This window comes from Terrapene carolina, unplaced genomic scaffold (assembly GCF_002925995.2).
Source record: "Terrapene carolina triunguis isolate 2854851 unplaced genomic scaffold, T_m_triunguis-2.0 Scaffold85, whole genome shotgun sequence".
Classification (NCBI taxonomy): Eukaryota; Metazoa; Chordata; order Testudines; family Emydidae; genus Terrapene; species Terrapene triunguis.
In genome coordinates, this window is record NW_020664436.1 from 108323 (window position 1) to 122190 (window position 13868).

At 49.6% G+C, this 13868-nt stretch overlaps 1 protein-coding gene across 1 annotated transcript in view; it reads left to right on the top strand.

The window, feature by feature from the left end:
• The first annotated feature begins 3133 nt into the window (after nt 1-3133).
• ALK (ALK receptor tyrosine kinase) overlaps nt 3134-13868 on the top strand; it is a 561137-nt gene continuing 550402 nt past the window's right edge. The window contains exon 1 of the mRNA XM_026649582.2: nt 3134-3248. Within this exon, the coding sequence (XP_026505367.1) occupies nt 3149-3248 (100 nt within the window). The 5' untranslated portion in view covers nt 3134-3148. The remainder of the gene's footprint in view (nt 3249-13868) is intronic.

Below are 13868 nucleotides of genomic sequence, written 5' to 3' on the forward strand. Positions count from 1 at the left end.
GTGGGGCAATTTGCCCCGGGCCCCGCAGGGGCCCCCATGAGAATATACGATTCTATAGTATTGCAACTTTTTTTTATGGAAGGGGCCCCCAAAATTGCTTTGCCCCAGGCCCCCTGAATCCTCTGGGCGGCCCTGAATTTTTCTTATGTGAAGGGGTAAATAACACTTCCCTATTCACCATTCATGATCTTGTAGACCATCACCTCTATCATTGTATTGCCCTCCTCACCCCCCCCCCCAACCCCGCAAACCCCAATCTGACTTAAAAAAAACCTTTGCTGCTTTCCCCTCTGGATTGTGACTCACAAGATGCAGGACAGAATCTGTCTCTGTGTTACCTTAATGAGCTTGATGCTGTGTGTTAGACATAACTTTGTCTAAGGAAGAGAGTGAATTTCTCTGGATCTCTTCTATAAAGAAGTATTTAAAACCATAGACAACTAATATTAAGTGTTTGAGTAATTTTTTTTAAACTCTTACTTTCAATGTAGGGGTCAACCTACAAAACAAGATGAATATTCTCTTTCCAACTTTTAAATCTTTCCAGGATCTCATCGTGAATTACAAATAATCCCTCTTCTTTATTTTTTTTATAAATCCAAATAACTATCAGTGTATAATTCCCCCCATTGCAGAGGCTATTTCTCGTCACATGATGCATAGAGGGGCTTACATGGGGCACTTCTGCTATGGAGGTATGAATTCTACATGTACAGCTGTTTTAAATATTGAAAAGTAAGAGCTAGCACTCTATTGACAGGTGTGGAAATGGAGACATGGAGGTTAGGCTCCTTTGAAAACACCTGCCTTGAAGGGTTAAGCGCCCTGAAAATCTCTGTTTGAGACTTGCCTAAAGTCACACAGGACATTAGTCAGTAGCACAGACGAAAAAACAGAACCCAGATCTCGTCCCCTACTCGCTCCACTGGGCCACACGGCACTGCCTTCTTCACTAGAGGAATCTTTTCGCCTCCCACCCCCGTACAATTTCTTGTCATTAAAAGTCATTTCCGCAGATGAATTGCAACTGTGCGGATCACAGAGGTGGTGAACTAAACGCCTCTTCTCGCAGATCTCATCGTTTTGAGTCGTGAACTTGCTTTGCTTGTGCTTGATCTGCTTAATCTTTTGATGCATAATTAGGGAAAGGGCATTATTGCCAAATCCCCTTCAAAGGCTCTCGTTTGCCTCCAGCAGCCAGCCAGCCTGCTTCCCCACCAGTCACACGGAGCAGGGGGTGGGGAAGGGGTTGTAGTGCTTTTCTCAACGAAGACACCCCCCCGCTAGCCTGAGCCTCCTCCCTCTCTCAGATCATTTGAATAATAATGTCCCCTGAACACGCCATTGGCTGGTGGGAGCAGGACTCAGGCGTGACGTCAGCGGTGGCAGGGTAATACCTGGCTTGTGGCGGGTAGTTGGAGCCTGTAAAAACTCCTTGCAGCGGCCGCGAGCGGGCCAGGCAGCTGTGAGCCAGCGACTGCCACGAGCGGTGGCGGCAGCAGCGGCGGCGGCTGGCACTATAGACCGGCGGGCGGCTGCAGCTCTCCGGGGGGGCGTGGAGCTGCTGAGCCCCTCGCTCAGCCTCTCACCTGCTCCCGCCACGGACACTCGCAGCGGCTCCACAAATGTGATGGTTCAAGGTGCCGAGAGGAGTAAGACGTAGGGAGCTGGCCGGGGGACCCACTGTCTGAGCTCGTCCGCCCCACCAGCCGCTACAGCTACTCCAGAAAACCAGCAGCCGCTGGCCAAGGGACCCAAGGGGAGGCACTGGAGAGCCGGGCGTAGAGCCTGGGGGGACCCCCCCAAACTGAGGTCCCGTCTCCCCCCAGCAGCCAGCCACTCCAGAAACCCACCAGGACCCGTCCAAGGACAGGGCCAGCTCAGAGTGCAGGCGCAGCCAGTCGGGCTGGAGCAGGGTGTCTCCGGCCAGTGACAGGGGCGGGGAATTGGGAACAGGAGCTGGGCTGCTCCTGAAGTTCAGCGTGGGGTTTCCTCCTGCAAAGGGTCGGGCAAGAAGAAACGTCGCAGCGAGCAGCCGAGGCGCGCGCGAGAGACTCTCTGCAACTAGCCGGGGATGGGATCAGCTCCGGCCCCAGACGCAGCCCTGCCTTCCGGGGGAGCAGCCGAGCCGGGGCTGCCCGCTGGGGAAGGTGTGCGCTGCTGAGGCGGGAGCGGGCCAGCCCAGCCGCACTTGTGAATGGCCGTGTCGTGCAGAGGAGTGTGAGAAGAGACACCCTCGTGTCTGCACATCGGGCTCGGACACACGCATCCGGCCAGCGGCGGGCTCCGGTGAGAGAGGACAGCGGCTCGCCTGGATCTGGCTGGTGATTGACTAGGAGGGATTGCCAGGAATCCAGTGGGTCCCGGGGGTGCCTGAGCGGGGAGGCGATCCAGGGATTCCCTTGGCTCCCTGCAGCTCCTGCTGGTGACGGAGTAGAGGGATCCAGTGGCTCCCCTGAGCTCTTGCACGTGAGGGAGTCGGGGAATCACCCGGGAACCCCCGTGAATCCAGCTGGTGACTGAGTCGGGGGGATCCCCTAGAATCCAGTGTATCCTTCACCCACCACATGCTAATATGAAAGCTGCCAGCCTTTCCCCCTTCTTTGTGGCCACCGTGCTCCTCTCCTTCCCCCCAGCCCTGAGCTTGGAAGAGAGGACCCCTCTCGCCGGCTCCCGGCCTGGGCAGCAGCTGCAGCGAGAACCCCCCAGCTTCTCCCGGCTCCAGAGGAAGAGCCTGGCGGTAGATTTCATCGTCCCTTCCCTGTTCCGGACCTACCTGCGGGACCTGCTGCTGGGCGGAGGGGAAGCAGTGGGCTGGCTCCGGGCCCGCTGCAGCCTGGTGCTGGAGTGCTCGCCCCTGCTTCGGGCGGTGAACTCCTGGCTTCCCGGGGCCGGATCCCCGCAGCAGCCAGCCCGGCCTCGAGCCCTGTCCAAGGTGCTGAAAGGGGGCTCGGTGCGAAAGCTCCGCCGAGCCAAGCAGCTGGTGCTGGAGGTGGGAGAGGGGAGCCTGCGGGAGGGCTGCGCCTGGGACCCGACCCAGGCAGCGGGCGAAGAAGCAGAGCCAGCTGCGGGCGAGCTGGAGTTTAACCTCACCGAGCTGTTCAGCTGGTGGATCCGCTCCGGAGAAGGAAGGCTGAGGATCCGGCTGATGCCCGAGAGGAAAGCGGCATTCATGGGCAGGGAGAGCAGCTTATCCGCGGCGATCAGAGCCTCCCAGCCCCGCCTGCTCTTTCAGATCTCCAGGAGAGGTGAGCAGTTGCGTTGCGTGCCCTGGCGTTATAACTTGCGCCCGTATAAGCTCAGTGTTTCCACCTAGCCCTGAGAACTTCCCCTTGGGGCTGATCGGGCCACAGTTACTCTGCCCATTTACCGTCTCCCTTACACTGAGGCTGGGGAAAGTTTGGAGAACATGCCAGGATCCAAGCCCTTGTTTGTTCTCTCCCCACCGCCTGTGTTTACACCTCCTGAGTGGGGGGGGGGGGGCTTCCTTGCGCCTCCAGGGTACCATCCCTCTGGACACGACTAAACGAGCCCTGCAAAGGGGACTTGTCGCTCTGGTTCGTCAAAGACACGTCTGAAGAGCGTGTTGTGTTGGGACCACACTAGATTGCATCAGATGGCCGGGGTCAAAAATAAATACCTGGGGGATCCTCCCTGGAAGTCTCCCACCACACTCTCTGCTGACCCCACAACGCCTCGGGCTCCCTACGAGAGGTTTCTCTTCTCATTCTGCAAACTGGCCAGTCTGAATTGTGCATCCAGCTGCAGAGCGCAAAGCAGACAACATACATGGAAGGACAGGAGGTGTGTGTGAATAAGGGACATTTAGAAGTGGTTTTCCTTCCTCTTTCCCTCCTTATTCCATCCTCCCACCTCCGTTCTGTGGCCGGCCGCTCCCAGTGGCAGTGGCTGGCAGTAATCAGCACTGCAGATTTCTTTACAGGGGGGTCCTGCAATGCTGTCTTATCTGCTCTATCTAGAAACATTCGGGCTGGTTCAATAATATAGCCTTGGTTAAACACCTTCGCTCGAGATTTCCCTGCTCTCCTATCTCCCCCAGCTCCAGCAGGACTAGTGGCCAGGAGAATGCCGCCTTCTATTAAGTAAGAGGGGAAAGGACCTAGAGACTCGCTGTGGGGCTAATCTTGGTTTTGAGGGATGGGCTATATCCCTCTGCCTCTGAGAAGTAGTAGGGCGCAAATGCTAGATTCCTGCCTTTTCCACCCACTTGATTGTTTGTAAAGAAAAATCAATCCGAGTTGGGGCTTTTTCCTCGTGTCTTGTTTTTGGTACGCTTTAATAGAACAGAATGTGCCAGGGGATGATCGCAGTGGGGAAGATGATGTAGAAAACATCCGGCTGTTTTGTTAAACCGGGTGAGTTTGTTTGTTCCATTCAGACACAGGGACTCGAAGTCCAGCTACTCACCCATAGTGTAGTCCTGCTCTCCTTGAAGTCAATGGCAATACTACCGCTGACCTAAGCAGTGCAGGATCCGGATCTATAAAGTGGAGAAATAGGGTATTAATTTGGTAATAACGGAGGCAAACCTCACTGTAGTGCAACGAGTGATTTCCAGGTTCTCCTCTAACACCAACCCCAAGGTAGCAAAAACACTGATACAATTGATAATAGCAACACAATGAGGCATGAATATGATGAAGGGACATAGCGTGATAGCAAATGCCCAAAACAAATATACGGCATGAGAACGCGGTTGATTCTCCTTCAGTTGGATATAAAGTGGGGCTTAATTGAACTTCTTCACCCTTTTGAATCCAAGGAGTCTAACGTGAACTGGCATTGCAAAGGTTAAAGTAGTAGGGAGGACAACAGCTCTGTTAGCACTGATACTTCTCTAATGAATCAAGCTATGTAAGGACAACTTGAATTCCTCAGATAAAAGGTCTTTGTTCTGTGCCAGTAAAGGAGATTTCTTCTCATTATCCACAATTATTTAAGCTCTAATATTAGCTTTCTTTTGTTGTCTCCTACAGAAAGAACATAAACCCTAATGGACAGCATAGCCAAATACTTTGACCCAGGGAGAGTAGTTGGGTAGCTATTTAATGGACCGCAGAATATACTTAAGTAAAGTCTGAAGAGACAACTTACTACTGGGGCTTGAAGCACAATGCTGAAGCAGCCAGCTTTGAGCTCATAACTGAAAAAATGGGCCAGCAGTTTAAATTGGTTGAAACTAACTTCAGGGGACCCACTTCAGATTTCCACTGGTATAAAACTGAAATCACACTGGCCTTTCAAAGCTGGGTCTATACAGACCTGCCAAAAAAGTGGGCTTTTTCTTACAGCCAGATAACTAAAACAGGTCATTGATCTGGCTGTAAAATCCTAATGGAGACCAAACACATGTAGCATTTACTACGATGTAGCTAGGTAGGATTCTTTCCCCCCTCCCCACTATGGCTGACCTCACATAGCTACATCATAGTAAAACTCTCTTCTGTCTCCATTGAGACTTAACAGTGTCACAACTAGCCCATGTTAGTTATCTTGCTGGTTCTGTTAACTTTTTTCCTTCAGTGAAGCCATTGCTAAAGGAGTTGTCTTCACTGTTTAAGAAAAGCCATGGTTGAGCCTGAGTTAACATGCTCCACATTCATGCAACAAAATGCCTTTCTCTGTGCTACATGGTGAGGTAGCCACCACTGCCTGAGCTAGAGGGCAAACTCTGAGATATCTGTTAAGGTACATTTACCCCGAGGTAACTGCAGTGAAGACATGTTGCCAAAGGTAGTCTCAACAGTTAAGGCTTGTTGGTCCTTCAATCCATTCCCATAAGCTCCCTGACCAGAAATAAACCATCAGTCTCCCTCTGCTCAGCTCCCTCCTCCCCTCTGCCCAACCTCCTGTTTGCAGTTTCTTACCCGGCTCTGGCCAAGATCCCAGCTGAAATGGGGGACACAGTTTCTAAAACCAGTTTAGCTCCACTGGTTGGAGCAGTGATGGGAGGTGTAGTGTCTGGGCGTGTATTCCGTAGGAATAAAGTTATATTTAACCTGTGTTAAGTGAACCCATGTTAGCTAACTGGTGTTACACTCCTAGTGAAAAAAAGGCAGCTGTATGTTTAGCCCACGTTAGATGGTAAACCCTAATACGTTTTACAATACCAGGGGCCATAGGCCAAAGGAAGGTGTGTTTTTTTGTTTTTACTGGAGATCATCAATGTGCATTAGTGATCTCAGTGTAAAAGCCTAGCAGAGACCAGGCTTTACCTTGATGTGTCTCAGCAAGGTCCCTGCTAGGTGATGGGATAGTGTTGAGCATGATTAAAAACTACAGAGCCTTGGCTCCACTTCGATTTTATACCAAGATAGCTCATGTGCTTTCATTACCTCACTGTAATCCAGACAGGGGCGGCTCTATGTTTTTTGCTGCCCCAAGCACGGCAGTCAGGCGGCTTTCGGCGGCGCACCTGTGGGCGGTCCGCTGGTCATGCGGATTCGGCAGCATGCCTGCGGGTGATCTTCCGGTCCCGTGCCATCGGCGTCCCCGCCGCTGAATTGCTGCTGAAGCCACGAGACCGGCGGACCTCCCACAGGCATGCCACTGAAAGCCGCCTGCCTGCCGCCCTCACAGCGACCGGCAGGCTGCCCCCCACGGATTGCCGCCACAGGCATGCGCTTGGTGCCCAGGATTGTAGTTCACATAGGGTATATCTATGCTGCAATTAGACACCCAGTTGACTCAAGCTTGTGCTAAAGCCAGGGGTTCCGGAACACAGGCGGGCTAAGAGGCCATGGCCCTCCCACTTTTTGCCATGGGCCCAGCCCTCTGCTCATGTTTTTTCCCCCCTGAGGCTCTGCCCCTGGCCAGACAGGAAGCTGAAGCCCAGCTCAGGTAAGAGAAGCCCAGGGAGCCCGGGCAGCTGTGGGGAGCCGCAGCAGACCCTCCACCTGCCTGGGGTGGGGGGCCCAAGAGCAGTCCCTGACCCATGTCCCCATCCCCTGGACTCCCTGCCCAGGGCAGATGGAGGATCCGTGGATCTCCACAGCTGCCTGGGTGGCTTTTGCTATGGCCCAGCTGCGGCTCTTCGGCCCCCAGGGCCTCAACCCAAGGCCAGGCCGGTAAGAGCTGCACGGCCAGCTGTGGGGAGCCGTGGACCCTCCATCTGCCCTGGGTGACGGACCCGGGGGTCGTGGCCACAGGCCGGGGGCTGCTCTTGGGCCCCCCCAGCCTGGCTCTGGCTTCCAGTTTGTCGTGGGGGCAAGGCCTTGGGGGAAGAGGAGGAGCAGAGGTATGGCCATGGAGGGGCGGGGGTCCTCATTTCCCCCCACACACACTTTTAGGAAAAATCCGTCACCCCTGGCTAAAGAGCTGTTTAACTGTGGTGCAGACATTTGGCCTTGGGCTGCAGCCTGAGCTCTGGGACCCTCTCATTTTGCAGGGTCCTAGAGCCTGAGCTCCAGCCTGAGCTCAAACATCTATACTGCAGTTAAACAGCCCCTTAGTTGGAGTCAGCTGGCATGGGCCAATCACAGGTTTGATTGCAGTGTAGACACATCTGTACAGACATAATTAAATATTTTTGCCAAATGGTCCAAGGTTAAATTTTGGTTAGATGGGCAGGGAGCCAAAAGTGGCTAAACTGTGTTTGGCTTTGCTTTATTCTTTAGCTATCCCACTCACTCAAGGATATTTAGTGAGTTAGCCCTCCCCCTTGTCAACAAGTCTTACTAAGAGATGTTACCACACAGAATTGTGTTTGGCGGGGAGAGAGAGAAAAACTAAGGGAACCATTGTTGTTCAGTAGACAAACCATAAAGGTGCCAGGAACTTCCACAAAATATGCCTGTGAAAATTCTCAGGGCCAAATTACTGTCCCACTCTCATGGACATGAAATACTCTATATGAAATTTCGCCCTTCACAGAAGGCCTATTCATCACCTATGCATCACGAAAGACCAACTTATGCCTTCTGGAGTCATGGGTGTAAGGGGGATTTAAGTAGTGTATAGGCCTTGTGCCGGCCCTCTTTGCAGGGAGTGAATGCCCCCCTACATGCAGTGGAACAGACATGAAGACACCATTGTGGCAGCATGGAGCAGGGTAGTTTAGAAGAGCTCTAGTAGCATGATCAATGGATCTACAGCTACCTGGATAATCCACTATGCCCTAATTACTAGATCAGGCATTCTCTCACATATTAACATCACAGGTAGTCAGCACACTTACAGTAGGACACCTGGTCTACAAATGTTAAGTGGGTTTCTTGTGAGTCTAGTCAGAAGATTTAATAAGCTATGATGCCTGTAAAATAATTTCCTGTGATTAATTACTACTTACATATGCTAAGGTGGGAAATGTTCATTAAAAAGGGGGCACAGTGGGATGAAAATGACTCATACCTTCCTCAAAAGGCCAAAGTACTTCCATTCATAAAATAGATTTAAAATTCCAATTATAATTTTTAAATAGCAATGCATAACTTATCCCTCCCTGGCTGGGAGACACATTTCTCCTCCTCTGTGGTCTTCACATGGAATTATACTAACTTGCCACATGTGTCATGTCTGAAACAACAGCTGTCTTCTCAGCACTCACAACATAGCAGTGTCCCTACCAGAGCTATTGCAATACTGACATTTCCTAGCAACTAAACTGTACTGCTGCAGGGTGCTGCTACCATGGGCCTGATTCTCATTTACACTAAGGCCCCTTTACCCCTTTCCCTGGCAGAGAAAAAGGGATGCAAAAATACTTTTTAAAGTGGCCTTTTTGTGAATGAAAACTGGACTGTGTGGGTAAAATACTGGCCCTGTTGAAGTTAATAGGAGTTTTGCCAATGATTTCAGTGCTGCCAAGATTTCACTCATATTTTTACTTTTACTTTACTATTTGTTGCTATTTGCTTCCCAACAACAAAGTTGGGGTTGGGCAATAGTGAATCCAGCTGCCCTAAGGGCAGGGAGTAGGTAGAGGGGTTCAATCACCTTCTCATTAGTGTCTGTCTGTCATTCTCCTACATCCTAGCTAGGTACCTGGGACCTGATTTTGTTCCCACTTAAGTCAATGGTAAAACTCCCATTAACTTCAGTGGATCAATCCTTGCAGCACAGCTTCTGAAGGGCTTCCTTGTAGTGCAAGTGGTTCATCCCTAGTTCCTGACTCTTTGTCTAGACTTGGGGGTTTAACAGTCAGTGGCTGCCGGGTATTGTAAGTGCACCAGTGCAAACCCCAAGGAAAGCCACAATTTGCACCAGTTGGATTTACCACTGCTTAAAGCCAAGGTAAGCTCAACCAGTGCAAATTGGGGCTTTTCTTGAAGTGCAGCACTCTTTAAAATCAGGTTTTATGCAAATATTTGTGTTTGATTTCAATTTTGCTTTCTGCAAATTTCCTTTTACTGTTGCTTAAGACTCACTGCTCCCATGAACATTCCTGCCAGTGAACTCATGCACTAAAATATTAATGGCAAGCAAACACAAAAGGAGTACAAATATAGATAAAGCGCATTTGTTTTTTTATTTGCGTGAATATTCACAGCATGCTATTAAGGTATTTTCCCTGCTCTCCTTGCTGTGGCTCTATTTCTTCCAGCTGTAAAAATGGGGAATAAATATCTCCTTCACCGGGATGGTGGGAGACTTGAACACTTTATTCTACAAATGCAAAGACATTGCTCAAAATCAGAGACAGTTGATAAATCTGTTTTGCACGGTGTATTTGAATTGTATCTGAACTTAGTCGAGTCATTTGGTTCACAGTGCATCTTGTGTGAACATTATCTGAGAAATCATGATCTGACTGTGAGCCGTACACATGTGAATCAGTTATAGAAAGGTGAGAAAAGAGTAATGGTATTTTGCACTTATCCACACAGCTGATAGGAAGATCAGCATCATTATCTCCATGTTATCTATATCTTAGTATAGATAACGTCTGTTTGCTCCAGATGCTAAGATGAATATTTTTTCAAAGTATTGGCTAATGTTGGGTGCCTCCATTGTTGCATGCCCAAATTGAGACACAATGGTGGGCTTGATTTTTTATTTTTTTCCAGAATTGCTGAGTTGCAACAACTCCAACTGAAGCAAAGAGGCTCAGCATCACTGATTATCAGGGTCCAACTGACCCAGGCTGGTCACTCAAAATTTAAGGCACCCAAACTTAGACCCTTTGTAAAAAAAATTTGGCTTCAGTGACCATGGCACAGTGACCAGGCACATGGCAATTCAATGGCGGAGCTGGAACCCAGGTCTCTTGACTTCTAAATCCTGCTCTATCCCCTGGATCACAGTACTGTCCTTCTGAATCATCTTCAGAGATAAGTGCTGCTGTACAGACTGAAATGCCTAACTCAGAAAGGTCCTTTCTGAAATGTGCCACATTTGTCTTGTTTCTCTAATTCAGAAAAATTTGGTTGGAGAAAAATGTCATGGAAGCATAAATGCAGATTTGATAAGTCTGACCTTTCTTCTCTTCCAAACAATAAATGTCAGGAAGCTTAAAATGACAAGGTGGAATGGCTGGAGGTTATTTATGTGTTTAAATATTTAGGCAAGAAACACATTTTGAGAATAAAGTCTAATATACATAAGGATTTTGATTTATGACTGTGTCTGTCTAGAAATTTCATGGCTGTCACAATGCTGCATACCATGGTTGCTCAGAAATTCACTGTGACTGCATGGCCAGAACTTAGATCTTCCTGAAGCTATAACCCCTGTCAATTGTGCTAAAAGAGAATCCCCTTTAGCTGCTAGCAATATAGGGCTTCTGACACACTATGTACTTCTGATTGCATCCAGTAGATGGGAGTGGTAGACTAAATTAGCCAATTTATTACCCTAGAATAGGCACTGAAAAAAAAACAAAGTACTGTACAGAGGTGGTGGCCAACTTGGGAAAATCTGTTTATCGAAGGTGACAATGATCCTTGATTTGCAAGAACAGAATACCGAATAATACTTTGCATTTACATAGCACGTATTTGCCAGAGAATCTCAAGGTGCTGCACAGAGGGGAAACTAAGAATCAAATTCTGTGCTAACTTATTCCACATACAACTATATTAACCGGGGGTGTGGGTCATCATGGAGTGTGTGGCACAGACAGATCATGCAGGAGGCAGCATTGTTTAGTGGCTAGACAGTGAACTTGTCAGGAGTGATGCGTTTTCTATATGCAGTTGTGCCATTAACTTGCTGTGTGACATTGGGCAAATCTGTAACATCCAGCATCTGTCTCTGTGTTACCTTCCCCATAAGTAAAGTGGGGATAAATTTTAATCCCCTTTTGAAATCCTTAGAGGAAATCTACCATCATATTAGCACAAAGCCTTATTGTTCATGAGGCTGTTACAGAGGGAGCATGAATCTTACAGTCCGAACCCCAAGATTTTTGTAAGTTCTAAGTATAAAAAAGCAATCAGATGTACAATCTTCCCATGCTAATCAGAATACATCTTCCCCACACCTGCCTTTTCTGTGATAGGAAACCCCAGAAACTTCAGTGTAATCTCAATTTTTTTGGTCTACCATGCCTGCTGTGGTATAGCAAATTCATGTTTCTGCTTTTTGGGGAAAAAATGCAATCCTCTTCTCTGAAATTTCACCTTGTGTTAGGACCAAACTGAAGTATTCAGTCCTGGCTCCACAGAGGTATTTCAGCACAACACCCCATCACATTTTTAGGCACCACTGCAATCCCTGAAACTCCCACTGGGCTGCCGCCTCACCCTGTAGGCACACAATTTTGTTCAGTGCCTAAGTTTTTGCAGTAAAAGTTCCCTAGGCACCTATATGTCTATCTCATGCTGCTGCCTCACTCTAGGCATCTGGATGCCTATCTCCCACCTAAGTCCCAGAGTGATCCATGAACCTGGGGAATATAGGTGTTACTCTGCCTAACTCATGTGGGGCTTAATCCAATGGACATGCGCAGAGGCCACCTTTATCTACACAAAACTGCTGAGGTGGTGTTTGCTGTGATTTTTCTAGGCACCTAACAGTTTGGCTTTGCAGTGGTCACCATTGCAACACCTAAGAGCCTTTTGTAGAGCTGGGCCTTGGATATATTGTCTGACTTCTATGTGTGGGACTTTGGCAAATGTTTAATCTTCAGTGCCATGGTTAGAGTGCTCACCTGGGATATGGGAGACAACTAGTTTACGTTCTCCTCTGTTTGCTGAAGAGAAGGGATTTGAACAGGGATCTGGCACCCCTACAGATCAGTGGTTAGGTCACCTGAAATTCATTCTTTCTCTGGGCCAAGTAATATTTAATTACTGAATTATAATGGAACAACGTCAATAGGAGAGATTGAGAGAGAGAGAGAGAGCCTCATCTGCTTATTCCATGGTCCATCTGAGACGTGGCATTTGAAGGCTTCAAACCATCAGAACCACTCGAGGGCAAAACTGAGTTGGCAATCTTCAGAAAATAGACTTTTTACGTAAGACTTCTGGTCATTGCTGGAAACACCATGAGAATAGGTTCCCACCTCATATTTCCAGTTCTGGTCCCAGCAAAATCAAACAACCCATAAGCTGTGAGTAAAGCAGAGTGGGCTGCACCTCCATGCTGAAGAAGAGGTGTGTTAAGTCTGTTTCAGACTTGGATTTCCCATGTGGTAACATTGTAGTCAAGTGAATAGCTGCAGCCTTCTCCTGCACACATCTTCCCTGTAACAAGCAGATCTCCAATTTCACACATTCAAAATTATGCACCTGGAGAAAACTGCAATCCCATTTTCAATTAATGGGCTGGGCCTGGGGGAAGCATGTGACTCTGCAGCAGGTGACCAGGAAGCAGACCATGAATAGAGAGCTCCTAAACACAGCAAGTAGGTGAGGATAGTCTCCTGCTACAGTGATGTGTGGTGTATATAGGGCCAGCCTTTGGTGTGGATTGTATGGGCCCCCGTCCAGGGGCGTACTGTGCACAGGCTTTGGATTCCCACCTGACCTGCTGCTGAGAGACCAGCTGGGCTGACAGAGGTGGTACCACAGGCAGGCAAACAGCAGCAGCATGGGGGAGGGGGAGAGACATGAGCTGCAGGGAACAGTTGGATGACCAGCCGTCAGAGCCAGGTGACTCCTCTGGAGCAGGGGAGCTCCTCTGGAGCTCCTCTTTGGCCTGTTCCACAGGTGCAGCTGCTGCTGTTCCTGCCCCTCCCCGAGTTGCCACTGGCCACTCCGGACTGGGAGCGTCCTCCTGTCTGCTCTGCAGGGGGCTGATGGTGGGGTGTCCCCCTCCCCCCCCCCACCTTTCTACATGATTTCCACTAAGCTGGGGTGACAGGATGGACAGGGGGAATCTGTGTGTGCTGCTGCCTCTCTGGTCCGGAGCTGCTGGCAGCTGCTTGTGTCTGAACAAGCCTTGTTCAGGCTCCTGACTCTGAGTGCTTTCTTGAAGAGACAGCACACTCACTCACTCAGGTGCACACACACACTTCCCTCAACACACACATACACCCCGCCCCCCAACACACACACCAGGGCTCCCTGAATCCAGGTCACTTCCCCACCTGGGCTGTGCTGAGGCATCAGGAGCTGCTACTCTCCTGCCAGGGGCGGCTCTAGGCACCAGCAAAGCAAGCACGTGCTTGGGGCAGCCCATTTGCAGGGGCGGCAGGGATCCAGCATGGGAGCTGAGAACCAACAGGGGGCCCTGGGAGCTGTAGTTCCTTGGTTAGCTCCCTGCCTATAGAGCCAGCCCTGGAGCAGGGAAAGAACTACATTTCCCAGCATTCCCTTGGCCACTACCACCAGGAAAGAGGGGGAGGGAGTGAGGTAGCTGAGACCTCATGCTGCAGTGAATGGAGAGCTGCACTGTGAAGGTAGGGATACCATATTTTAACATTCAAAAAATAGGACACTCCACGGGGAGGGAGGGTAGCCCCA